This window comes from Panthera leo, chromosome A3, assembly GCF_018350215.1.
Source record: "Panthera leo isolate Ple1 chromosome A3, P.leo_Ple1_pat1.1, whole genome shotgun sequence".
Taxonomy (NCBI): domain Eukaryota; kingdom Metazoa; phylum Chordata; class Mammalia; order Carnivora; family Felidae; genus Panthera; species Panthera leo.
Genome location: NC_056681.1, coordinates 123,797,812 through 123,825,807, shown reverse-complemented (window position 1 = coordinate 123,825,807; position 27,996 = coordinate 123,797,812). Strand labels below are relative to the sequence as shown.

General features: G+C 37.1%; 1 protein-coding gene across 2 annotated transcripts in view; it reads right to left on the bottom strand.

The window, feature by feature from the left end:
• The window catches only part of LDAH (lipid droplet associated hydrolase), a 111,067-nt gene that overhangs the window by 20,527 nt on the left and 62,544 nt on the right, over positions 1 to 27,996 (bottom strand). For both annotated transcript variants that reach the window (XM_042933592.1, XM_042933591.1), the window contains one exon: positions 14,110 to 14,344. In XM_042933592.1, the coding sequence (XP_042789526.1) occupies positions 14,110 to 14,344 (235 nt within the window). The remainder of the gene's footprint in view (positions 1 to 14,109; positions 14,345 to 27,996) is intronic.

The following is a 27,996-nucleotide window of genomic DNA, read 5'->3' as shown; positions in this document are numbered from 1 at the left end:
CGTTTTTTATTTATTTTTGGGACAGAGAGAGACAGAGCATGAACGGGGGAGGGGCAGAGAGAGAGGGGGACACAGAATCAGAAACAGGCTCCAGGCTCCGAGCCATCAGCCCAGAGCCTGACGCGGGGCTCGAACTCACAGACCGCGAGATCGTGACCTGGCTGAAGTCGGACGCTTAACCGACTGCGCCACCCAGGCGCCCCTAAAGGCTAAATGTTTTTAATGAGGGTTAGTCCCATTGTACTGACTGCATAATGAGCAAAACTGACCCTCTCCCTTTCAAGATGTCACACACCCGAGAAAGAAGAAAACAAGAGACAACATGAATTTATGCGGCTTTCTTGTACTACTATGAAAACTTTCATTCAATGCCGTGTTCCTTTTCATTTGATTGGTATTATTGTCACTTGGCTTTTTTTTTGTCATCACTGCCTGGTATATGTGTCCTTTTCTTTATTTTCAATCTTTTCTCATTTTGTTTTAAGTATGTCTCTTTAAATCATAGGCTTCTTTAAAAACATAATTTGAAAGTATCTCTTAAATAAAGGACTTAACATAGTCACATCTATTGATCTAAAAGATATTTGGTCTGACTCCTGTCATCCTGTTTTGTATATGCTTCACTTTCTTGTGATTTCTAACTCTTCTTTCCACACCCTTTCGTGTGAACGATGAGTTTTCTTTTCCTATTTATCTATTTAAAATTTATTTATTCATTTTAGTAATCTCCACACCCAGTGTGGGGCTTGAACTCACAACCTCAAGATCAAGAGTTGCATGCTCTTCTGAATGAGCCACCAGGCGCCCCTTTACTATCTTTTAAAAAGTTCTTTTCACTAATAGTCTGAATGCATAAATTCTGTTTTTATTCACTGAATGGTTAGCTGTACCTAAAATTTTGTAAAACGTATTTTTTTCCTACTGCGGTCTAGAATTAATCAGTGTCTATAATCTTTCCTTCCAATAAGGTGACTCTTAGCATCCCTGAACCTTCCTCATGCCTTCCTTCTACCCTGTCTCCTCTTAGGAGCTGTGGGTAATAAACTCTTATTCCAAAGGCAGTTGTTCTCCATGTCTGTCATTTTGCCACAGCTGATTAAAACAAATTCTGGGCACATTTTCAAACAAGGCAGAGGTGGTATGGGGAGGTCAGTGTGGTGGTTTTGTAGGGCAGAGTAGTGGAGGGGGGGAGAGCTACTGAAGGAGGGGCTCCAGAGTCTGCAGAGGGTTCCTCTTCAGCTCCAGCTATGTACTGATTGGCACTATCATGTGAGACACCACCAGAAGCTGGGGAAAGAACCACTTGAAAGGATTTAGATGGAACAGTGTCCAAACTGGAAGGAGTTACTGTTCCTACCAGCCTAGCAGAAAAGTCTTGTAATTAATGGTGTATCGGGGCACCTGGGTGGCTCAGTCGGTTCCGTGCCCGACTTTGGCTCAGGTCATGATCTCACCGTTTGTGAGGCCGTGTTGGGCTCTGTGCTGACAGCTCAGAGTTTGGAGCCTGCTTCAGATTCTGTGTCCCCTCTGCCTCTGCCCCTCCCCTGCTTATGCTCTCTCTCTCTCTCTCAAAAATAAAAATAAAATAAACATTAAAAAAAGGTGTATCAACTAAAGAACTTGGAAAGGTTTTTTGCCTTGGTAGAGGGGTAAAATTAGCCCTAAACTAAATGCTGTTCTGTAAGCAACTAATAAAGCCTAAAAGCAAGAACAGAAAGGATCAAACTATTTCCAAGTAACATAACTGTCCCATAGCAAAGCTTAAGAACATCTACATAAATACAAAAATACCCAGCATCCAACAAAGTAAAATTAACAATGTAAAGCATCCCATAAAAAGTTATCAAGTATGCAAGGCAGGAAAATACAACCCAAGATAAGGAAAAAATTAATAAAAACTGACCCAAAAGTGACAAAGATAATAAAATTGGTAAACATTCAAGAAATGGTGCTGGGAAAACTGGATATACACAATGCAAAAGAATGAGTCGGACCATTATCTCATACCATACACAAAAATTAATTAAAAATGGATCACAGTCCTAAATTTAACAACTAAATGTATAAAACTCTTACAAGGAAACATAGGAATAAATCTTTATGATCTCAGATTAGGTAATGAGTTCTAAGATATGACACTAAAAGCACAAGTGAGAAAAGGGAAAATAAACTGGTTTTCATAAAAATTAACACTGTGCTTTAAAGGACACTGTCAAGAAAAGTGAAAAGATAACCCATAGAATGAAAGAAAACTGTACATCTAATAAGGATCTAGTATCCAGAATATATAAAGAACTCTTACAATTTAACAGTAAAAAGACAAAAACTTGATTAAAAATGGGCAAAGGATTTAAACAGGCATTACTCTAAAGAAGATGTACAAATGGCCAATAAGCATGTAAAAAGATGCTCAACATCATTAGCCATCAATGAAATGCAATCAAAACTATGTGATACCACATCACACCTACCAGGATGCTACAAGAAAAAAGACAAACGAAAGTCAGTGTGGACAGGGATGCAGAGAAACTGAAACCCTCATACATTGTGGGTAGCACTGTAAATTGGTACAGGCACCGTGGAAACAGTTGGACAGTTTCTCAGAATGTTAAATATGGAGTTACTGCATCTATCTAGCCATTCCAATTGTAGGTGTAAATAAACCCAAGAGACCTGAAAACAGAGGTCCACACAAAACTTTGTGGGAATATGTATAGTAGCATTGTTCGTGATAGCCCAAAAGTAGAAACAATGTGCATGGCCATCAAATGAGAAATGGAAAAGAAACATATGATACTGCCATACAATGGAATATTACTGAGCAATAATGAAGTACTAATACATGCTACAACATGAATGAACCGTGGACACATCATGCTAAATGAAAGAAGCAAGTCACAAAAGGCTATTATTATATTGTATATAATATACAATATATATTGTATACAATTATATTATTATACTGTATATTGTATACAATATATATTGTATATAATATTGTATATAATGTTGTATTGTATTATATTGTATATTGTATATATATTATTATATTGTATAATTCCTTTTATAATTAAATGTCCGTTATATATTGAGAAATACATTGAGAAATACATTGAGAAAATAGATTAGTGGTTGTCAGGGACTGGGGTAAGGGGGAAATGGTGAGTGATGGGCATGGGGATTCTTCTGAGGTGATGAAAATATTCTAAAGTCACATAGTTGTCATGGTTGCACTACTCTGAGAATATACTAAAAAAACAACAACAACACTGAATTGTGCACTTAAAAGGAGTGAGTTTTATGGCATTTTAATTACATCAAAATTAACCTATTTTAAAAAAATTGGTATTTGCAGATATTGAAAGTTCTATAACCTATACCATATATTTGAGAAGTGAGAAATATTGAACGTGTTAAATAGAATTATGGAAGATATAAGAAAGACCATATCAAACTTCTAGAGATGAAAAATACACTAGATGGGATAATAGCAGAGCAGACATCATTAAAAAAAAATTAGTGAATTGAAGACAGCAATAGAAACTATCCAAAGGGAAACACACAGAGAAAGAAAGTGGGGGAGAGGGGGACAGGGGCAAGAACAGAACATCAGTGAACCACAAGTGAACTTCAGAGTGGCATCATACACCATGTGACTGGAGTCTTTGAAGGAGGGAAGCACAGAAAAAAATATCTGAAAAAATATTAAAATATTAAAACCATAAACCTACAAATCCAAGAAGCTCAAAGAATCCCAAAGCACAAGAACCATGAAGAAAACTATATTAAAGTACCTAAGGAATTGCTTCAAACTAGTATAAAGAGAAAATCTTAAAAGTAGAGAAAAATGATACACAGTTGATCCTTTATCAACATGGGTTTGAATTGTGTGGGTCCACTTAAACATGGATTCCTTTTGATAAATACAGGACCGTACTGTAAATATATTTTCTCTTCCTTATGATTTTTTTTCTCTTACTTTATTGTAAGAATAGAGTATATAATACATATAATACACAAAATATGTGTTAACTGTTTATGTTATCTGTAAGGCTTCTGCTCAACAGGCTATTAATAGTTAAGTGTCTGGGGAGTCAAAAGTTATACACAGATTTTTGACTGCATGGGGGGTTGGCGCCCCTATTCCCCACATTGTTTAAGGGTCAACCATCTTACTTACGGAGGAACCAAAACTTAAAATGACAGCAGATTTCTTCTTGAAATGATGTAACTAGGAGACAGTGGAGGAATACTTTTAAAGTAATGAAAGAAAAAAAAAGCCTGCCAATCTAGAATTTTATAGTTAATGAAAATAGCTTTCAGACATACAAAAACTGAAAGAATTAACTACCAGTGGAAGTAAAAGAAATGTTACGAGAAATACTTGAAGCAAAAAGATGATATCTGATGGAGATTGTATCTGCACAAGAACATCAGATGGGGCGCCTGGGTGGCTCAGTTGGTTAAGCGTCTGACTCTTGATTTTGGCTCAGATCATGATCTCAGGGTTCATGAGTTCAAGCCCCATGTCAGGCTCTGTGCTGGAGACGCAGAGCCTGCTTGGGATTCTCTCTCTCCTTAAAAAAAAGAGAAATAGTTATTATGTGGGTAAATTTAAAATACAATTTTTATTTATACCTCTTTGTAAGACAACTGACTGTTTAAAGAGAAAATAGTAATACCATATCAAAGAAGTAAAATATATGACAACAATATCACAAATGCTAGGAGGGAGAAAAGGCTTACTGTTGTTAAGTTTCTTACGGTATACTTCAATGGTAAGTCATTTGAAGACTGTAAAAGTTAAAAATGTTGATTGTAAATCCTAAAGCAACCACTGAAACAGCAAAACAAAGAATGACTAATAAGCCAATGCAGGCGATAAAATGAAAGCATAAAATATCCAATTAACTCATAGGAAGGTAGAAAAAAGCAAAATTGGAACAAAGAACATAGGAGACAAATAGAAAATATATATCAAGATTACAGATTTAAGCCCAGCTCTATTCACAACTACATTAAATACAAATTGTCTCAACATTCAAATCAAAAGGCAAAGTAGGTAAGAAACCAAGATTCAACTATTTGCTGCCTGTAAGAAATGGATCTTAATATAAAGACATAAATAAACTAAAAGTTAAAAAACAGAAATAAATCATGCTAACATTAGTCAAAAGAAAAGTAGAATGACTATATTAATATCAGACAAAATGGATTTCAGAGCCAATAATACTACCAGAGATAAAGAGGGTGATTCTGTAGTGATAAAGTGTCAATTCATCAGGAATAAATAAAAGTCCTAAATGTTTATGCACCTGGTATGTTTGAACTTCAAGTACATGAAGTAAAAACTAACAGAAATTCAAAAAGGAACTGAAAAATCCACAAATATAGTCAGAGATTTCAATACTCATCTTCTAATAATTAATTTTTTAAAGTTTATTTATTTTGAGAGAGAGAGCGAGAGAGCGAGAGCATGAGCAGAGAGGGGCAGAGAGAGAGGGAGAGGGAGAGAATCCCAAATAGGCTCCACACTGTCAGTGCGGAGGCTGATGGGGGGCTCTAACTTACAAACTGTGAGACCATGACTTGAGCTGAAACTGAGAGTCGGATGCTTAACTTATTGGGCCACCCAGGCACCCTGATATCTTCTAATAACTGACAGAACAGTTAGAGAGGAAAATCAGTAAAGATACAGAAAAGGACACCATCAATCAACCTGACCAAAGTGACATCTATAGAACAGTCTACCCAATGAGAACAGAATATACATTCTTTTTAAGTATCCATAGAGCATTTCCCTAGTTAAGTCATATCCTGGTCCATAAAACATGTATCAGTCCGTTAAAACAAAATCATACAAAATACACTCTCTGGCCATAATGGAACCAAATTAGAAATCAATAACAGAAAGATATCTGGAAAATCTCCAAATATCTAGAAATGAAGTAACACATTTCTAAATAACCCCTGGGTCAAAGAAGAAATCTAAAGGGAAATAAAAGAGCATTGTGAAGTGAATAAAAAGAAAAACACAACATATCAAAATTTGTGCAACATGACCACAGCAGTATTTAGAGAGAAGTTTATAAAGCACCAAAAACCCAGTTTATAAATGGAAAAAGATCTCAAATAAATGACCTCTGTTCCACTGTAAGAAACCAGAAAAAGAAAATTAACTTCAAAGTAGGCAGGATAAATAAGAATGTTCATAGCAGAAATTAATTAAATAGAAGCCAGAAAAACAGTTGGGAAAATAAATGACACCAAGAATAAGTTCAGTAAAACTGATGAACCTTGAGCCAGACTGATCAGGAAAAAACAACATGTGGGAAGACATAAGACATAAAACATTACTAAATATCAGGAAAGAAAAGTGACATCCTATAGATTTTACAGATGCCAAAAAAGATAATCAAGGTAATTTTATGGACAACTTTATGCTAAGAAATTCAACAACTTAGATAAAAACGTACAAAATCTACAACAAAGACAAAAGTTTTAAGCTTACTTGAAAATAGATAACCTGAAAAGTCTTATATCATGGAAATTAAATTTGTAATTTAAAGCCTTTTCACAAAGAAAACCCCAGGGCACGAGGACTTCATTAGTCCATTCTACCAAATATTTAAGGAAGAAATAATGTTGATTCTACACAAACTCTTCCATATATCCTACACATATGTGGATACTGGATTTCTGACAGAGGTAGTATTGAAGAGCAGCAGAAAATAGGTGGTCTGTGGCAGGCAGAATTCTAAATTGAAACAAATAATCCTTGCCCTCCCGGAATCCACTCCCTTTTGAGTGGGGGTGGAACCTGTAAATCTGATGACATATTACCCCCATGACTGGGTTACGTTATAGAGCAGAGATGACTTTAAGGGTGATTATCCTGGTGGGCCCAACCTAATCACATAAGTCCTTCAAAATCTGAGTTTTCCTCTGGCTGGTGGGAGAAGAGGAAGTTAGAGATTCAAAGTGCTAAAAGGATTAGAGGTACCATTGCTGGTTTGAAGATGGAGCATGTAGACAGGAATGGAAAGTGACCTCTAGGAGCTGAGAGGGACCCCCGGCTCACAGTAAGCAAGAGAATGGGGACCTCAGTCATAAAGCCACACAAACCAGACTTTTCCAACAACCTGAATGAGCTCTGAAGTGGATTTCTGGATGTGCAGGGCCATTAGGGAGGTTTCTGAGATCCAGGCAATGGTGACTCTTGAGATGAGTGGGAGTTATATGGGAGTTTGCTTTGGGATAATTCACGGGAGGTAAAAACATTTATGTTTTAATCACTTTTCTGTAGTGTCATTCCTCAATTAGAAACAACTTAAAAATCTGAATAACTTGGTAAGGAATTTTATATTTCTAAAAGTAAAGTTTTTATCAGGGAATGTATCTCACCCTACCTTTTTTTCCATTTTTCCTCCTGATAATTTCTCATCTAAGTATACTTTTTTTATTTTTTAAGAAAGTAACATACCAGCTTCCTTTCCTGTAATTGCTCCAAGGAAGCCATTTTTTTTTTTTTTTCATTCCTCAGAAATGCTCATAACACAACACAGTGGTCAGAAATAATAATACCAAATGGACATGTAATTTCCTAAGGGGAAAACACATTTCTCTTGGCAATGACTGTCAACAGCATTCCTGGAAACCCAGCAGAATTCAGAGTTTCAAGCACCACAGTGAAGGAAATATCCAGAAGTAGGAGTAATGGAAACAAAAACATGAAGGAAAGAGAATGATTTCGGAGAGTGTGAGTTGTTTATTTTTTTTTCCATTACAAATCTAAATACAGGTGTAAAAAAACTCGCCAAGGAGTCCGATACTCTATTTTATTTGCTACCATATCTTCTGAACCTGCTTAGTGTTCAAGTGTCACTACAGGCCTTCACGTTGCAGGAGAGTGGCTAATGGAACAAAAGGAGTGGGGGCCGGCGCTGGAGGGACCAGTGGGACTTGCATCTCACAGGCCAGACTAAGCGTCACTAAGCGCTTCCAACTACATGTAATATACGACAGAACACTGCCTTCTGCTGACCTCAGTTACCTGTACTGATGTGATTTTTCATCTTTCTGGAAAAATCCCAACTCATCTTCATGTCTGAATTCATTTGTCTTCTCTTCCCTTCCTTACTTAGGTAGAACTGATTTCTCCTTTATTGGTACTACTCATGTCCTGTGGTTATTCTCATGACAGCCCTAATGGTGATGTATTAAAATTCTTCCATGCTGGAAGTTAACTTAAAGGCAGGAGCTATATTTCATTTATTACTCTTGCCAGTGCTTATCTGAGTATTTGGTTCACGGCAGGTGTCAGCGAGGGTTGTTAAATGAAATGGGAAGGGACTGAGCTGGTGTTGGTTTTTTTTGGGGGGATGGGGGGTGGTGAGAGGAAAAACCTGCTGCTTTCCTTGAAGCGGTGCAAGAGCTGATGTCTGGCCACAATGGAGGCCAGAAGTGGAGGCAGAAGCACACTGACACCGGTGAGCCCGGCGGGGAGGTAGTGGTATAAGACTGGGACAAATCACTCCAGGCGCGGGGACAGTCTAAGAGCTTCTGCTGAGACTGGCCGAAAATTAGGCCTCATAAAGCACTGGTCTCAGCAGTGGGGGACAATGCAGAGGTAAGTAAACCCACAATTAATGACACAACAGGAAGTTTGGGGGAGATGCATACATAGTTGTCTGAAGTAGAGCTTGGGCACTGGAAGCCAAGTTGTCCTGCTGTTGTGGTGGCAGGTGGCCCAGGGCCACTAGTAGGGCTCCACAGAATGCTTCAGTTCGTTTGGTGTTGCCATTATACTGATGATTATAACTATCCATTTAGTCTGCAAACAGATCATCTTATTTCTGTGACACTAAGTTCACCAAAGTGAAAACCACAACTGAAGGTATTTTTTTAGAAAAAATAATACAGCTTTTTAGAGTGGCAGATTATATATATATGTTTCTTTAGAAAAACATAGTAAAACCTTCATTGAATGATTTAATTCTAAACCAGAGATGATATTCTAGTGTTGTATCCAATCAACTTTTGTCCTAAATCTTAATACTGACTACACACACACACACACACACACACACACACACACACACACACAACTTCTCCTTCATGCTGCATTTTAGGCTAAACTTCCGTTAATTAGTAAAGCTATAGTTGCCTTCTATAAATAGATTTTTCTAAGCTACACACATAAATGAGAGGAGAGGTAACAAAGGAGTCTGATTTTGTCTTATTCAAAAAATTATTCTGATTGGATTAAAAATATTTTGAGAAGAAATTTGATTCTGTAATAAAGCTTATGTTTCAGTTCATTGAAAAGTTCATTTCATATCATTGTACATGTTTTAAAAAGCTATTTCCATATAGATCAAGTAAAGGAAAGATAATGAAAGTTTTTGTTTGTTTGTTTTTTGTTTTGATTTTTACAAGAATGTATGCAACAAAATAACATAACCTACCAGGAATGACCTTTGTCTCTGCACTGTTTTTCTAGTTAGGTAACTGAGAGGAATTAAAACATCCATTTGGCCTAATGAAAAGACCCCAGAATATTTTTTAAAGTTAATTATCTTGACCTGTGATACTGCTAAGCTAAAATATATTTGCTTTCAGCTTTGATCAGGAAATCCAATTTAGCTGTCTCAGTGAAAAGCCTATGTCTAATGAAATAGAAGAACATCTATTGTAAAGAAAATATGTAGTAGCAAACATTCCAGAATTAAAGTAAAAAACCTCATATATTTTCTTTGAAAACAACACTTAAAACAATTTAATTATGTAAATTCATCTGATGAACACTGTGGTAAAGTTTATAAAGTATGGTAATTGAATTAGGGCTACTCTTTGAATGATGGATAGGAAGTGGTTTTACTCACTCAGTTTGGTGAAGGAGGCTAATACACAGAATCTCAGCCTACAGGAAGGGCCGTCTTTGCCAAAAGGGCAACAGCATTTGAAATACTTGAATATTTTGGTTCCTTGAATTTTTCAGACCTTACTACAACAAAAAAATATGTGTATAAACTAAAGGATACAGAAAATCAGTTTCTATCTAGATAGGGCAGGATTTATTATCCACTACTTGGACTAGCAAACTTCCTCCGTTTGTTTCTGTAAGATTTCTACTAAAGCACAGACATTACATAATGTGCAAATACTGCAAGCCCTCCTAAAAGTCAAGCTGGCATGTTCAAGGTCACTCTTTGGATGACAGGAAAGCCAGAGAAACAGGTCTACAGAGGATGTCACAGATTGCACAGACTCTGAGAATGATCTTGGAGCTGGTCTTCCTTTGTCTTGATAAACCCTCTCTTTGGGTAACCTAAAAATCATGCTGCTGATTCAAGTGGCTGGTCTGAATACTGATTACATTTACCATTCATGGGATATAAGCTTGGAAGAAGTCCACTAATCACCTGCAAAAGCCAGGGTCTTATTAGTATGGGTATTTCTCAGCTGGGACCTTCTTCCTTTTGTAGTAAGCAAGGTAATAGGAATTGCCTAAAGGATTGCCAGGGCAAGCCCAGGCAAAACAGCTTCTATGGTACTTGTTGCAAGAGGAGGCAAGGGTGATATGAGACCCAAAGGGGATAGGTAGGAAGAGACTGGCTAGCATGATTAAAATGCTTGGTTAAGGATCAGCCTAGGATCACTACTATGAGACTTAACTAAAACCCAAGTAGACAATGAACCAAGAACCCAAAGAAGAAAGATGAGTAATTTTTACCTGCTTTCCCTTTACCCAAAGTTACACAGATTGAGTGAGTAATGGGGAAAAAAAGAGACCGCCAAAGTACCGCTTACATGGACATCAGAAGGCCTGATCTAGAACAAAGAGAACAGAACATCAGAGAAGGAAGGATGTCTGAAATAGGAGAGCTATGTTCCAAAAGTATGTTTGCACGTTAGTTATTTGGAACAGAGATGAAGGAAGGCAGCTGAGGGCTCAGTCTGCTTTAGAGTCTAATTTGCACATAGTGTAACTCTACAGGGGTTGTTGTGTGAAAAAGGAATCCCAGGGCTCCCCAGGCAGCAATGTGGCTAGAAGGTTCTGGTTGCCTTGAGTCTGGGAGGATAGTGTGTCACGTCCAAACTATCTTGTTCCTGAATGCCTGCACTTGGGGCCACTGAAAGATGCAGCAGGAGGTCAATCACTATAGCTGAAAGGAAGATTCCTTTCTCTGAAGTGCAGCTTATACAGCCTACTTCTCTAAAAGGGTGCTTATAACTCTGGTAGAGAAAAATTGGAAAACATCTTTAATTATCTTTTGGTTAAAAACATTAAATACTTGACTATATATCATATGTGTTACATAGTTACTAAATGTATATAGAAAAACAAATAAAACTTTTGTATACTCCATGTCCTGGTTTGAGTTTAGAACATATTTCTATTTTTTTTTTTTTAATGTTTATTCATTTTTGAGAAAGAGAGAGAGACAGAGAGACAGAACACAAGCAGGGTAGTGGCAGAGAGAGACACAGAATCTGAAGTAGGCTCCAGGCTCTGAGCTGTTAGCACAGAGCCCAATGTGGGGCTCAAACTCACGAACCATGAGATCATGACCTGAGCCCAAGTGGGACGCTTAACTGACTGAGCCACCCCTGGAACATATTTCTAAAGAGGTATAAGAAAAGGCACCCCTGGAACATATTTCTAAACAGGTATAAGAAAAGCACAGGTAGCTGTCTACCTAATGCCTATCAGAAACTCATGTTTTGGGTGAAGTGTTCTATAAATGTCTATTAAGTCCTGCTGGGTGAACACTGTGGTTGAATTCTTCTACATCCTTGCTAATTTTCTGTTTTGTTCTATCAACTGTTGAGAGAGGTGTGCTTAAGTATCCAACAATAATCGTGTATTTGTCCATTATTTCTTTCAATTCTATTGGTTTTTGCTTCATATATTTTGTAGCTGTCTTGTTTGGTGTACACATGTTTAGGATTGCTGCCTTCTGTCTTCTTGGTAGACTAAACCTTTTATTATTATTGTGCAATGTCCCTCTCTGTCCCTGGTAATTTTTTTTTTGTTCTGAAGTCTACTTTATCTGATATTAATACAGTCATTCCTTATTCCTCTTGATTATTGTTTACATGATGTATCTTTGCCCATTCTTTTACTTTCAATCTATGTATATATGATTATACTTGAACTGGGTTGTCTGAAGATAGCATATACTTAGGTAATGCTTTTTAATCCATGTTGTCAATCTTTGTCTTTTAATTGGTGTATTTTTTCCATTTCCATTTAATGTAATTATTGGTATATTAGAGCTTGTATGCCATTTTATTATTTGTTTTCTATTTGTCAAGGTTTTTTGTTTGCTGTGTTCCCTAATATGCAGGGGTTTTAGCACTTAGTAGGAAAAGCAGGGAAAAGTACACCTATACCATCCTCCTGGAAGCAGAATTCCTTGGAGAAAAATGGAGTCCCTAACTGGAAAATGCTTTTTATAGTTCCCTCTATAGGGTAAAAAGAAAAATACCAAAGGGGGAAAAACTGTAAAGAAAAATAAAATGATTTATTGAAGTAAATGTGGAGTAATTTTATACATGTTTGCCAGAATTTCACGTAACTTCCATTTTGGTTTCAAATAATTTCCAAAGTGTACTGTTCCTTTAGAGATCATCTAGTCTCACCTTTGTTTTGAACAATGACTGAGGGCCAGACAGGGGAAGGGACTAAACTGAAGTCACAGAGTAAGTCTGGACCAAAATGAGTAAGCAAAACCAAAGCAAAACCAAAATGAGAATTGAGCATTTCTGACTTGCAGTCAATACTATTTTCACTTAGGCCATCTCTTTCTCTTCTATAATATGAGGGAAGGATAAAGGGCTGGACCTTATCCTTCTTTAAGGGACTTCTCCAACTTCAATCTTTGGTGATTTTTATAACTGTCCTTATCCTTGCTTCCTTTCTTCCTGTCTCATCTTCTTCCATTGCTATGCTAAGGCTGTAATAAAGAATGGACATTGGGGAAAGTATGGAGCAGACAAAAATCCATAAAAATACAGAAAATATATTGAACTTGTACTTGTAATGATTGCTTCTTGCTACATATTTGGAAAAATAACCTTGTATAATCAATCTGTAGCTGTACAACAGGGCTGTGACTTGTTCCTGGATTCATTATGTACATGACTGTGTGGTGCTCTTAACACAGGTGAACACGGTAAACTTTCTTCAGGAGTCTTGCCATTACGATTAACTGGGGCAGAAAGACAATAGTAGCAACTATGGTAAAAGGAAGCTTAGCACAGTGGTAGACAGTCAAAGTTTAAACACTACCCACTAGTTGTGTGACTGTGCCAATCATGTAACTTCTCTGTACCTCAGTATCTTCATCTGTAAAACAGAGACAGTAAAATACCCAAACCTGATTAGTTTTGAGAACTACAAATAAAAGCTTAGAACGGTGCCATTAGCTGCTGCTGCTGCAACTGTTGTTATATCATTCGTTGGAGGCTTATTATAAATAAAATCTTATATAGACACATTGCATATATTATATTTAATTCTGCAATAACCTCTTGAGGTATAGATTAAAAAGGATTATATTATTATGAAAATAATTTATAAGCATTCTATGAATTAGTATTAACCTACAAAGGTAGATTACATTTAAAAACAAAGGTTGAAGGCAAAAGATAAAGTAGCAAATGTTCCCTGGCACATTCAGAAAATATACTCAGCACAATATCCAGTGTTGTATTACCATGACTATTATTTATTACTTTTATCATTTAAACTCCTCCAAAAACATTTAAAGAGGAAAAATAAAAGCATAGCCTGTTCCCTCTATGGGAATATTTGGCCTGGTTTCCTTGGCTGGTTTCTGTTAATTTCTCACACTGGACTAACAGGGCACACGCTAGACTCCTGCAAATATTCCTTCCCACCATCTGGCAGCAAGAGGGGAGAATCAGAAGGGTAAGGTTTACAATTAAAGCTTGATGAAATTAAAATTAAAGCTTCTATTTCTATTTTTATTTTATGTCTGGTTTTAAGCTTTGGGGCTCGATATTCATGGACTGTCTGAGGTTGTTCTCTTACTACTTTCTGATACAAGAATAAACATAAACCTTTTAAAATGTGCTTACCAAGGCAGAATGGTTCCAATATATTCAGGACCGAAAATTCGTACTGCACGTTCATCATTTGAAGGCCAATTCTTGTTATCAGGGACCTGATTTTCTCAGGCCATGGTTTAAGTAAAAGGTAGCCAAAAACATAGAGAGCATATCGAAGCCAGCACAGAAGTGGAGTGGCGATCCTGCCGTTTGGTGACTCAGATAGTCGCTCGATTGTTGGAAAAAGCAGAAAGGAGCGAATTATCTACAATAAAAAACATACTTTGATGAGAAGTTTCTTAAGGGATAACCCACTGTTTTACTGTTTCTTTTGTACAGTACTGACAAATGACTGGGTTTCAGAATATGACTGAAGATCTGTTCTAAATGAGAAGAATCACCATATGCTGTCTTCTCAGTGCACAAACAATCTGGGGAGCATAGAAGGATGTCCCTTGAGTTATTGGGGTTAATTTTCAGGGCGAGGAGCAAATCAGATTCCTAGATAACTTCCTGATTGTGACAGCAATTCACAATCCCTTTGAAGGATTGCCGAAATTAGGAATTCATATACCATTTGTTATACCACCTCGACTGACTAATGATAACAGAAGAAAGTAGAGCTACATAATGAACTCTGTTTCTTTTATTTTTAAAATTTTTTAATGTTTTTTTTATTTTTGAGAGAGAGAGAGAGAGAGAGAGAGAATGTGCGAATGGGGGGGGGGGAGCAGAGAGAGAGGGAGACACAGAATCTGAAGCAGGCTCCAGGCTCCGAGCTGTCAGCACAGAGCCCGATGTGGGGCTTGGACTCACAAACCATGAGATCGTGACCTGAGCTGGAGTTGGATGCTTAACCGACTGAGACACCCAGGTGCCCCTAAAGAACTCTGTTTCTAAGGGCACCTGGGTGGCTCAGTGGGTTAAGCATCTGACTTTGGCTCAAGTTTGAATTCATGGTTCATGAGTTTGAGCCCTGCATTAGCCTCTGAGCTAACAGTGTGGAGCATGCTTGGGATTCTCTCTCTCTCTCTCTCTCTCTCTCTCTCTCTCCTTCTTTCTGCCCCTCTCCTGCTCACTCTTTCAAAATAAATAAATAAATACACTTTATTTTTTTAAAAAAATATTTATTTATTTTTGAGAGCAAGAGCATGAGCAGGGGAGGGGCAGAGAGAGAGAGGGAGACATAGGATCTGAAGCAGGGTTCAGGCTCCACGTCTGTCAGCACAGAGTCCAACATGGTGCCCGAACCCACAAACAGTGAGATCATGACCTGAGCTGAAGTTAGGACACTCAGTCAACTGAGCCACCCAGCCACCCCAAAATAAATAAACTTAAAAAAAAAATTATGTGTCTAGTCAGCATTTCTTTCACTGATTATATTTGGGGATAGTTCACTTTTTGAAACACTCCTCTATTCCTTACTGTTACCGATAAAAGATAATCTTTAACAGGACCAAATACATTTCTAACAAATGATTTAACCTTAATAAAGTGCAGGCTAGAAACAAGCAAAGCTAGAAATCTCTACATACACAGGAGAATGTTTAAGGACAAAAATATAATTCAACTGAATTCATCAGGATGTCAAGAAATACATTTTAATAATACTCCACAAGAAAGGAGCATTGCTAAAACATTTTACATTTACCATTACGTACTACCAATATTTTAAAAATTAATGAAAATAATTTCTATGGGGGATCAGAAAAGGCAAATAGTTAAGCACAGTCCCTATTAACAATACGGTAATATAAATGAAATAGATCACCAGTATTAACAGAGTGTAGAACAGGAAACGAGAATGGACACAATGGTTTTACTTTTTTTAAAAAAAAGTTTCAGCTAAATATAAGATACATACAGAAAAGCATATAAAATATGAATATGCAATTTAATAAATAATGTATAAAATGAACAGCTATGTGGCTCCAGAAGCAAAACACTGACAGCATGACATCTTCTAATCCCAACTCCTACCTCTCCTCACATCTTAGGTTACTTCTATCCTGACTTCCTTACTTTGCTTTATATCAATACTTATCATTCCTTAATACTATAATCACTTCCTTATTTTGCTTTACATTAATACTTATTGTCCTGTTATAGACTGAAGTGTCTCTCCCAAATTCATAAGTTGAAGCCCTAACTCTCACTGTGATTATATGTAGAGATAGGTAATTAAGGTTAAATGAGGTCACAGGGTGCGGCTCTGATAGATAGGATTAGTATCCTTATAAGGAGACTGACCAGAGAGCTCATTCTCTCTTCCCAGGCACACTCAAAGAAGAGGTCTGCTGAACACACAAGGAGAAGGTGGCTATCTACTAGCCAGGACGTCTCACCAGAAACTGTCCATGCTGGCAGGCTGATCTTGGATTTCCAGCCAGCAGAACTGTGAGAAAATAAATGTCAGTTGTTTAAGCCACCTGGTCTACAGTATTTTCTTATGGCAGTTTGAGCAGACTAATACATATTTCTTAACACTACAGTTTAATTTTGTGTGTTAATGAACTTTACATAAATACAATCATGTAGTATGTTTTTGTGTTTTACTTCTCTCAACACTGTTTGTAAGATTCATTCATGTTGATATATGCAGCAATAGCTTATTAGCTTTGCTATATAGTTTTCCACTGCATAAACATATTGCTATTTATTTTATCTGATAGATATCTGGGTTGTTTTCAGTGCAGAGGTATTACAAACATGCTGCTAGGAACATTTTTATGTGTGTCTTTTGATGCATGTATGTATGTATTTCTGTTGATGACAAAGTACAACTTCTATGTCATATGGTATGCATAAGTTCAGCTTTAGTAGATGATTCCAAATGATTTTCATGCCAACAGACATGAGAGTTCATACTGTTACAAATCCACACTACATTTGGTACTGGCAAACTTTGTAATTTCAACTACCCTGACATATTTTCACTATGACCTTTTTTTCTCTGATGACCAGTAAGGTTGAACAGCTTTTATGTGTTTACTGGACATTGTCTATATCTCCTGAAGTGCTTATTCAAGTCTCTTGCACCCTTTTCTATTAGGCTGCCTGCCATTTTCTCTTCTTGATTTGTAGGTGTTTTTGCGTGTGTTTTGTTTTTGTTTTTTAATTCTACATTCTAGTCCTTTGTCACGTTGCAGTCCTTGGCTTGCCTGTTCATCTCTTATTTTTTTCTCAATGGACCTAATTTCTTAAGTTTGATGCAGTTGAATTTAAGTCTTTTATACTTACTGTTTTTGGTGCTTAGTTCTTTTTTAAAAAATTTAAAAAAAAATTGTATTTGAGAGAGGCAGTGAGTGAGCAGGGGAGAGGGAGAGGGAGAAAGAGAGAATCTCAAGCAGGCTCTGCACTCAGCACAGAGCCTAATGTGGGGCTCCATCCCACAACCCTGGGATCATGACGTGAGCCGAAATCAGAGTTGGATGCTCAGCCGAATGAGCTACTCAGGTGCCTCTCTTTATGCCTAGTTCAAAAAATTCTTGTCCAACCTCATATCATGCAGATACTACTTTTTTCATTCAAAATGCTTTTTTTAGAAATTAGGTAATGCTACCTCTGAGCTGTTCTACAATGTATGTTTAAGCCTCTGGTTGTGTTCAACTACAGCTGTGGGTGTGTTCCTTTGATTTCAGGTATCAGTAACTCGCCATTTCCCTTTTGTATTTACATTCCTCCTTCTGGATGAACTGAATGCACTTTTCCTGGTAGGGGCTGACAGTAAAGGTGGGTTTTTGTGGACTCTTTTTCATTCTCTACCATTGACAGTCCTTTTCCATAGCAACATTGGGTGACATTAACCAAATGTTCAAGTTGATCTTTAATTTGAACTAATATATGGTCTATTAGTGTCTCTCTTACTAATAGAGAATAGGGATTTTTTTAAAAAAGGTTTATTTATTTTAAAAGAGAGAGGGACAGAGAGAGAGAAAGAGAGAGAGGAAGAGAGAGCTCCAGAGGGAGAGAGAGAGAATCCCAAGCAGGCTCCAGGCTGTAAGCGCAGAGCCCAACACGGGGCTGGATCTAACAAACTGTGAGAGCATGACCTGAGCTGAAATCAAGAGTCAGGCGCTTAACTGACTGAGCCAGCCAGGTGCCCCAAGAACAGGGATTTGAAGGTGCAACCATGGAGGACTCTTTTCTTTCTAATCATCGTTCTTGTTTTTCCTTGGTCATATCTGTCAGCTGAGTGCTCAGCCATTTCCTATAGACTTTTCCTTTTCTCTCAACAGTAGCTGAGATATTTCTTTTTTGCTCATAATAATTTACCTCCACTATGTCTTCTCCTCTGTCACATAAATAAGAATGTACTATTCCTTGTGGCCTTGGTGGTGAATAAAAGACATTCTTTGGGAGCAGGGAGCCACAGTCTTTTCAGATGATTTTTTAAATGCTGCATTGGCAACAATACATGCAAATGCTCAACATGCATTTGGAATGAATGCAGGGTCTCAGCTAGAATTTGGGAACTTCTGTCACCTTAGCATCTTCTTAAGTACAAAGCAGAAAAGAAGCTAAATGGATTGTGTGTATTTAATAAAGGCACTCATGGGGACTTGTGATGTAGATGATCTGGGCTCCAAAACGTCAGAGATGATCCAGAATCCTCCAGTCAGAGCCAGCTGCCTGTACTGCAATGGGTTTATACAAAGATTATATACAAAGATTCACATAAAGGTTATGGGATCTCTGTGAAGTCTGACTAACCGAGAAAAGTCAGCTAAAAGAATCCTCCCTGGATGCCATTTTCAGTGTGAACTCCAACTCCGTGTATTCAAACACAGACAGGAATGAGATCAGCTCTAGAATCCCAGGACTTTTCTGACACTTGGTCTTCTTCCTCCCCCTGCCACTTAGCCCTCCTCCCACTGGGCTACAGCCTTCCTGATTCAGCAGTAACCACCATGGGGTGAAGACCAGGGTAAGCAGGGTGTGAAAGCGCCAGCATGAGGCCTCTTCTGTTGCAGGAGGCACCTGTAAAGAATCCAATAGCTTTCCAACATCTCCAAGCCCTTGAACAGACCTCCCTGTTCTTGTATTCGGTGAACAGTTGTATGTCGCTACTTCACCTTTGCCTTTCTGCCCAAAGACATCCTTCAGGACCGTGGCCAGAGGCTCAAAGTCAAGTGTGACTGCTGTCTCTCTTAGAGATATGGAATATACCCTCAGACTGGCAAAATTAAAGAAGTCTAACAACACCAAGTATTAAAGATGTGGATCAACAAGAACACTTACACAGCATGGCATTAACTATTAGACTTTCCTCCTCTGTTTCTCAAAGTACATGTTCTTTAGGGGGTGTCTAGAACTGACACAGAAAGTACATTGTTAGTATTTTGTTGAACACTAGAAGTTTAAATCGGGGATCTGACACTTCGCTTGGGTAGCAAGCAGCATGCTTTAAGAGTCCAAGAGTAGAAATGATGAGCTCTCTCAGCGACTGGAGTGGTGTTACAATTAGCCATCGATTTTACACATGCAAACTCAGAAGTCTTTTCCCTCTCTTTTGGGTAGTTCTAACATCATGAGTCCTTTTATTCCTGTTAAGTGCTACCAATGTTCTATTGGACTTAACCAGACTCGAGAAATTCTAACAGAGTGGATTTATGCAAAGCAATCTTTGGTGCTGGGAGAGGCAGGTTTCTCACTGCCCTGCTGAGGCCTCCCAGCTGAAGGATCATGAAGGAGCTACTTGCCCCAACCACAGGAAGTCTTCTCCCTCGAGGCTGCAAGCAGGTGTGTCAGCAGCTGCAGTGGCCACAAAGGGAAAGATGAAGGAACTGACTTCTTGGCTTCAGCTGGCCTCTCGATGGCCAGTCTCACCAGGAGCTATAGGAACACGCCATGCTGAGAAAGCCAGGCTGGCTACAGTCCTCAGTCACGGCAGGCTCCCCAGCAGCCAGCATTCTTTAATAGCTTCTCCAAAAACTCTGTGGTCTAGTCATCCACATTTAGGTTCATAATCTACCTGAAACTGATTGTCATGTGTGCTGTGAAATATGGGTCTAATTTAATTTCTTTCCATATGGAAACTCGATTTTCCCAGCATTATTAACTGAAAAGGCTGCCCCTTCCCTGCTTTTCTGCAGCGACACTCCTGTTGTGAATCCTGTGTAGATGTGAATGGGTCCTTTTCAGGGCTCTCTGACCTGGCCTACTAATCTAACTCTGGGCCAATAGCACAATGTCTTATCTACTAAAACCTTCACAATATCTTGATATTTGGTAGAAGAAGTTAAACCCCACCTTGTTGTTCTTCAAAAATGCCTTGGGTATTTTTGGCTCTCTGCAGTTCCATACACATTTTGGAGCTGCCTATTCAGGTTCCACGAACATCTCATTGAGATTCTGATTGTATTCAATTTATAAATTGAGGAGAAGTAATATCTTTACAATACTGAGCTTTCCAACCCATGAACATGGGATAGTTCTCCGTTTATGTGTCTCTGAAAATGTTTTAGACATTTTACATATAGTCATCTTGCACAACTTTGTCAGAGTATTAGGTACTTATATTTTTATGCTATTGTAAATAGGATATTTAAAAAAATTAATTTTCTAAGTGGTTGTTGCTTATATATATGATATAAATAATATTTACATGTTGATTTTCTGTCCAGCAAACTTTAAAGTCCCTTATTGGTTCTAATAACTTGTCTGCAGATTCTTCTGAATTTTCTAAGCACACACTTATATTATCCACAAATAATGACAGTGTTGTTTCTTCCTTTCAAATATTTTAATCTTTTTTCTCTTATATTACCTGCGTTAACCAAAACCTTAATACAATGCTGACAGAAAAAAATTCTTGTTTCCAAACAAAAAAAACTTTTTCCCAATATAATCACTAAGAAGCATTATGTGTACTGAAGGTTTTCTAGAGATATACTTTGTTGGATTAAAAACATTTCCTCTATTCCTAGTTTGTTAATTGCTTTTTAAAATCATAAATGAATGTTGAATTTTATCAATTACCTTTTTTGTACCTATTGGATGGTCATATGACTTTTCTCCTTTCATTTATTAATGTGGTAAACCATCAATTGATTTTCTAATGTGAAACTAACTTTTCATTCTTGGGATAAACCCACCAGGGTCATGATACATCTTTTTTACATGGTCTCCTAGTACTTTGTGTAGGACTTCTGTGTGTTGATAAGTGAGCCTGGTCTATAACTTTCTTTTCTTATGTTATTTTTTTCCAGGTTTGGATGTAAAGGGTTTGCTAGTTTGAAGAAATTGAGTTGGAGAGTATGGTGTCCTCTTCCATGGCCTAGAGGATTTCATAAAAGAATAATGATTTATTCTCCGAATATTTGATAGAACTCACCAGTGAAGCCTAGAGTTTATTTTTAGAAAGTTGTGCCTACTAAAAAACAAAACAAAAAGCTTTGCCTATTGATGGATTCAATTTCTTTAATGTCTTAGGGCCATTCAGGCTTTTTAAAAATTCTTCTTGAATCTGTTTGATGTTAACTTTTCCTACAGGTTTGTCTATTTCATTTAAACTTCAAAAATTATTAGCATAAAATTATTTATAATATCCTGCAATTATACTTCAATCTCTGGACAGTCAGTAGCAATATCACTCCTTTCATTACTGATACTATTAGTGCCTGATAGAGTAAACCTTTACAATTATGAAGGAACTATCTTCACTTCTGTTAATGCTTCTCTCTTAGGGGTTATTTTAATATTAACATAGCTCACCAGCTTTCTTTTGGTTAGAATTTTCAAGATATAACTTTTCCTACTCTTTTACTTTCTACCTTTCTATGACCTTATATTTAGAGAATATATTTGGATTATTTTTCTCTATCTAACCTGAAAATCTTTGTCTTTTACCTAATATGCTTAATACATTTACTGCATTTTTATTTAAATAATTCCTAGTATTTTGAAGCTACATCTAAAATATAAACCTAAAATCCTACGTTGTTGCTTTTCATTTTTTGTATATCCTCACCTTATTTTTTTCTTCTTTCTTACTATTTTTTTTGCATGAGAAAGATACAAATAATAAAAATATAATTGATAGTAAGTATTAAATAATTGAGTGATACAAAAAATGAATAAAGAATATATGTCAGTAAATCACAAAAATGATTAACAATTCTAAAGTAATTATATGACAATTTAAGGAATGAAGATGAATAATAATATAATAAGAAAAATGCATATGTTAGTAAAATGTCCACGGTGGCATAGGGAAGAAATAAAATAATGAAAGAAGACTAGGACTTGGTGGAAGTGACAGTATACCCTTAAACAGGGTGTTGAGTGAAAAGTGACGTTTGAGCAAAGTCAGTCATGGAGTAAGCTGGGAAATATTTGGAAAAAAAGTTTTTCTGGGAGAGGGAGGAGCAAGTCAAGTGCAAAGGCCATAAGACAGAACCTAATTTGTTGTGTTGAGCAAAAGCAAGGAGTACAGTGTCACTGGGGTGGGGTGTGTAAAAGGAGGGCATTTCACGTTGTAATCACAGGGGCGGCAAGGGGACAGAGGATGAGGGTCTAATAGGACTTTGAGTTTTACTCTGGGTAGCCGAGGAGCCTTTGGAGGGTTTTGGAAACAGAGGTGGTATGTCTGACTTCCATTTTAATAGAATTACTCTGGTGTTTAATATTATCTCAAAGGTACTAAATCAATGAAATCAGACAAGATAAAAAAATGAGTTCTAAATATTGGAAAGGCAAAATTACCATATGACTTTTGTTTAAAATATTTTTAAAAATCTCATGTATAAAAATAATAGCTAAGTACAAATGTAAGAAAAAATGTAGTGCTTATCTAAAAAAAATTTTTATACACAAAGGGGCATTTCTTTGTTCTTCTGTTGCAAAAGAGATACAAATTCTTCCACCAAGTTAATTTATTAATTCATTCAGTCCCAATTAAAATACTAAAACATGGTTGTTATTTTGAAATTTAATGAATTATATTAATGTTAATTTGGAAAATGAAATGCATTAACCATCTAGGAATTCTGAAAAAGAAGAGAAAGAGATTAGCTCTTCTAAATATTAGGCAGATTATGAAGCTACAACAGTTAAAACTGTATGGTATCAGAAAAGGATCACATAATTCAGTGGAACAAAAAGGAGTCTCAAAACAAACCTGAAATACATGTGGGAATTAAATTTAGCATAAAGGCATCGGTGGAGAAAAAAAGGAGTTGTTCACTAAATGCAGTAGGGAAAACTGGAAAAAAGAATTATTTGGAACAGCAAAGGGCTGGAGATGAGAGTTCATAATGAGGAGTGGCCCCACATATTGTGGTGCACCCATACAATGGAACATTATACTACAATGAGACGTCAGATAGATTTGCACCTGCAGACAACAAGGATTTCCAATTTCTCTCTCTTCTTTGAAACCAGCTGGTTGGGATTTAGCAAGCTTTAAATGAGACATTCTATGCATTTGGGCTCATATGCTCTTTGGGCTTTTAATTCAGAAAACACAAAGGCGATTTTGTTTATTTTCAGGTTCCTCAACTATGTCCTATAAATGATACCTGGAGATGTCACTAGATAATGCAGTCTCCCTCCACTAACTGGACTTTAACTGTTCAGCTCTCAGTCTTATTTCCTCATCTGGGCAACTTTAACACTATATTAGTAAATAACCAAACCAACCACTATCAGGGATTTGGTTAAAAAAATAATTCCAGGCGGGGCGCCTGGGTGGCGCAGTCGGTTGAGCGTCCGACTTCAGCCAGGTCACGATCTCGCGGTCCGTGAGTTCGAGCCCCGCGTCAGGCTCTGGGCTGATGGCTCGGAGCCTGGAGCCTGTTTCCGATTCTGTGTCTCCCTCTCTCTCTGCCCCTCCCCCGTTCATGCTCTGTCTCTCTCTGTCCCAAAAATAAATAAAAAACGTTGAAAAAAAAAATTAAAAAAAAAAAAATAATAATTCCAGGGAATAATGTGAGATCACTACCTTTAATCCTAATCCCTAAACCTTCTGCCATTTATAGAATAGCACCATGGATGATGAAGGAATATATGCAGAACTAGGACCTTTAGGCACTACAATTCTTCATTAGGAAAGTAAAACTATTATGTTCTATCGTACTCTGTTTGTCAAAGCAGAAAAATATGTTAAATGGGAAATCTAGAAAGAAATGTTTTTGTTTTTTTTTTCCCCGCCTGGCCAATCCACAGTTAAACAAGAACAATTACCTAATGAAAATTATCTGGTTTTTTTTTAATGTTTATTTATTTTTGAGAGAGAGAGAGAGAGAGCACAAGGAGGGGAGCAGCAGAGAGAGAGGGAGACACAGAATCCAAAGCAGGCTCTAGACTGAGCTGTAAGCACAGAGCCCAATGCGGGGCTTGAACCCACGAACTGCAAGATCATGACATGAGCCAAAGATGGATGCTTAACCGACTGAGCCACCCAAGAGCCCTGAAAATGATGTTTTCTAAGAAGTCTGGTAGTTTAGTCCTTTATTATAACTCATTGCTCATTTTAGTTTCAAGTTTATTCACTTCAAAACAATGGCTTCCTTGTGATTATTAAAATGTCCTTAAAAGATTTAGAGACTATAAATGGTTAATACAGTTACTGTCCTACTAAAAAATATACCATACAGATTCCATACTAGTTATGTAACCCACAATATAAAGGAACTTCGGACTGATCAAATCAGCTGGCAGAAAGAGGAAGCAATCCGTTACTTTGTATAAATGATCCATTACTGTGACCCATGTTAAACAAAACTGCATGCAAGGGAAACTCTAAAAATACACGAGCAACTACAGGGTTACATGTGGTTGATTTATATCAATAACAAAATGAGAATTAAAGTGCACTCTGAAATCATGGGAATGTACCGAAACAATAAGGAAGTTCTAATATATACTCTGAATGCATCATTGCCTCTCAAAACTATAAGAAGACCAAAGATTGTTTATCACAACTAATACTTAGTTGATGAGACTGGTTTTCCTCTTTTGCCTTTGGAGAACAACAGTTATTACCTGTTGGGTGAAACTTATACTTTCCTTAGATACCATAATAGTAACTTCGATGAAATTTATAGCCCAAATTTGATAGGATAAGCCACAGTAATAAAAATTTCTTTTATTCATATAGAAACCCATTGGCAAAAAAATCACCAAGGTCAAGAAAGTGTACCCAATTTTATAACACAGCTGTGCAGAGAAGGTTTCCAAATCTGTGTACATGACAAAACATTTTCTTATGTTACTGTCTCATTAAAGAAAGAACTTATAGGCTGGCCAATTCATTCTACTCTAAGGAAACATTTTCATATATTTCACATTCTCTTGAAATCTACCAGAGTCAACTTTGATGATGAAGCACAACCATGTTTTCTTGACTAGTACAGGAAAGTAAATATACACATTGGGACTTTTTATAGAGGTACATTTTGGGGGATTAGATATAGTATTTTGATGTTTATTTTTCCTGAATTTATTATTATTATTAATTACTTTACAGAAAGGAAGTTAGGAACAATTTGAACTATAGCCATAAGGTAAGATGCATGATGTTCAGGTGTGGGTTGTATGCAATCTGTTTCATTAAATGGGTATTTTTTTCTTTTTAAAAAAAAATTTTTTTTAATGTTTATTTATTTTTGAGACAGAGAGAGACAGAGCATGAACAGGGGAGGGTCAGAGAGAGAGGGAGACACAGAATCTGAAACAGGCTCCAGGCTCTGAGCTGTCAGCACAGAGCCCGATGCGGGGCTCGAACTCATAGACCGTGAGATCATGACCTGAGCCGAAGTCGGACGCTTAACCGACCAAGCCACCCAGGCGCCCCATAAATGGGTATTTTTTTCTTAAACAAAGAGTAAAATCCAAAAAAAAACCATCAATAAATTTTACTGTTCAGATAATGTACTACAGATGCATCCATTCTTCTAGGGTGCAGCAAGGATGCCTCTATGATAGGACTAAATGAAGCCCATGCTCCTTTAACATGGTCAAAAGAACAGCATCACTGCAACTCTCCCTATTTGTTTATTAGCTGAGCCCACCTTCTGTCGTAATGTCAGGGTGCTTCTCCACTGCACATGTTAAAAACAAGAATGGATGGCACACAGTTTTTCCTTCTATATGATTGCCAACATTGTTAAGACATGTTAGGAAACATGCACGATAAACCACACAGCCTTCAAAGATAAAGTTGCTAGAATCAAATCACAGACCTAGAAATAATCCTAGTTTAAACCTGTTTCTCTCTCTTTCCATAAGGCCATGTTTTCCTCTCCTGAGGATAAGACTATTCAGCTTATTTAATCACACATATGCAGTTTATAAACTGCAGATGCCATTCTATTCTAATGATCAAGTGCTTGCTCTTTGAGATATTATATTTTGCTTAACAATTTCATACATGAGTAAGATAGGAATATGCCCCACAGTAAGAAAGTGCTTACAATAGCAGTGGTAGTGTTAGCTTACTACTTCCTAGGAACTATGCTAATGCACCCTGTGTACATTATCTCATTTAATACCTGTAACAAACTTATCAAACAACTGTCTTCATTCCATAGATGAGAAAATGGAGGTTTACCGACAAAGATGAGGTATGCAGTCAAGCATAACTTTAGAGCCCATGCCATTAATGACTATATACACTATATACTTGCATACAAAATAACTTCTTAGCAATCAATATTATCTGGTGACACAATTTCCTATGTTTGAGCCAGTCACTATCATTATTGTTAGAGGCATGCCAATATTTACAAGTGTTTTGAACCATTCAGCTTCAGAAATAACTAACCCTATGTCTTACGAAATAGAACATGGGATCCTTCAACTATTGATTACTGAAAAAAATTATGCCGCTTCAACATGTTTTGCTTAAGAAAAAATTGGCGTTCGAGAAAATGACTACTTTTACCATTTTCCATGCATTTGAATTATAGTCATGACTTTCTGGGAAAGGGATTTTTCTACAATTTAACGACCTGAATGTAAAAAAAAAAAAAAAAAAAAAAAAAAAGCCATTCCATGCATTTAATCTACATGTCAATGATGCTAATTACAAGGAATGCTTGCATATTTGCAGGTATACTTATATCTTATGATTACACTTAAATGTTTAAAACATGGGTTCAAAATCTTCCCATAGCCCATTCTTCACAAGCTTTTGTCATTTTATACACTTCATATTTATTTTGAATGCAAAAACTCTCTCTTCGATTCAGCTTAATCTCTCTCGGAATTCACTTTCTTTTGAGTCTTTCAGATTCAGAATCACAAAGCACTCAAATAGAAAATAACGATGCTCACAGACCCTTGCAGTACAGCACTCCATGACACAGCATCTGTTGTTCTGAACTGAACTGCGTCCTCCGGGTAGCCTCAGAATGCAGCGAATGGTGACGACAGCAGACCCATCCTCATGTCTACGTGACTACCACGGGCTTTTGGCAATTTCAGCTCTTTCTTGGTTTCCAATGGCAAAGCGACACAGAATCTAAAAGGATGGTTTTACTGACCTAAAACCTGCTACTTGGCAATTCCCTAAACTTGGAGCTGGAGTAGCCTATGTGGGTCAGGAAACAAAAAATTCCAATTGTTCAGCAGTGGGGTTGGGACTTTCCAAAATTAAAAACTCCAGTCTTTAAAAGCTTAAGCCAAGAATAACTGAGAAGGAAGGGTCATTAATTAGGCCTATTGCTTGTTTTTTGATTTATTGATTGATTCATTCATTCACTGAGGATAAATTGGCACCTACCATATGCCAATGCTACGGTGAGTGCTGGAGACTCAATGGTGAATAAGACAGAGAGTCTCTGCTTTCAGAGAACTTAAGTCTAAGCAGAGAGACATTTATAATAATGCAGGATGGGTAGTATGCTATGGGAAAGAAAGAGTACAAGAGAACCATACAATGGGCACCAGAAACCTCTGATTCATCATGGCCTA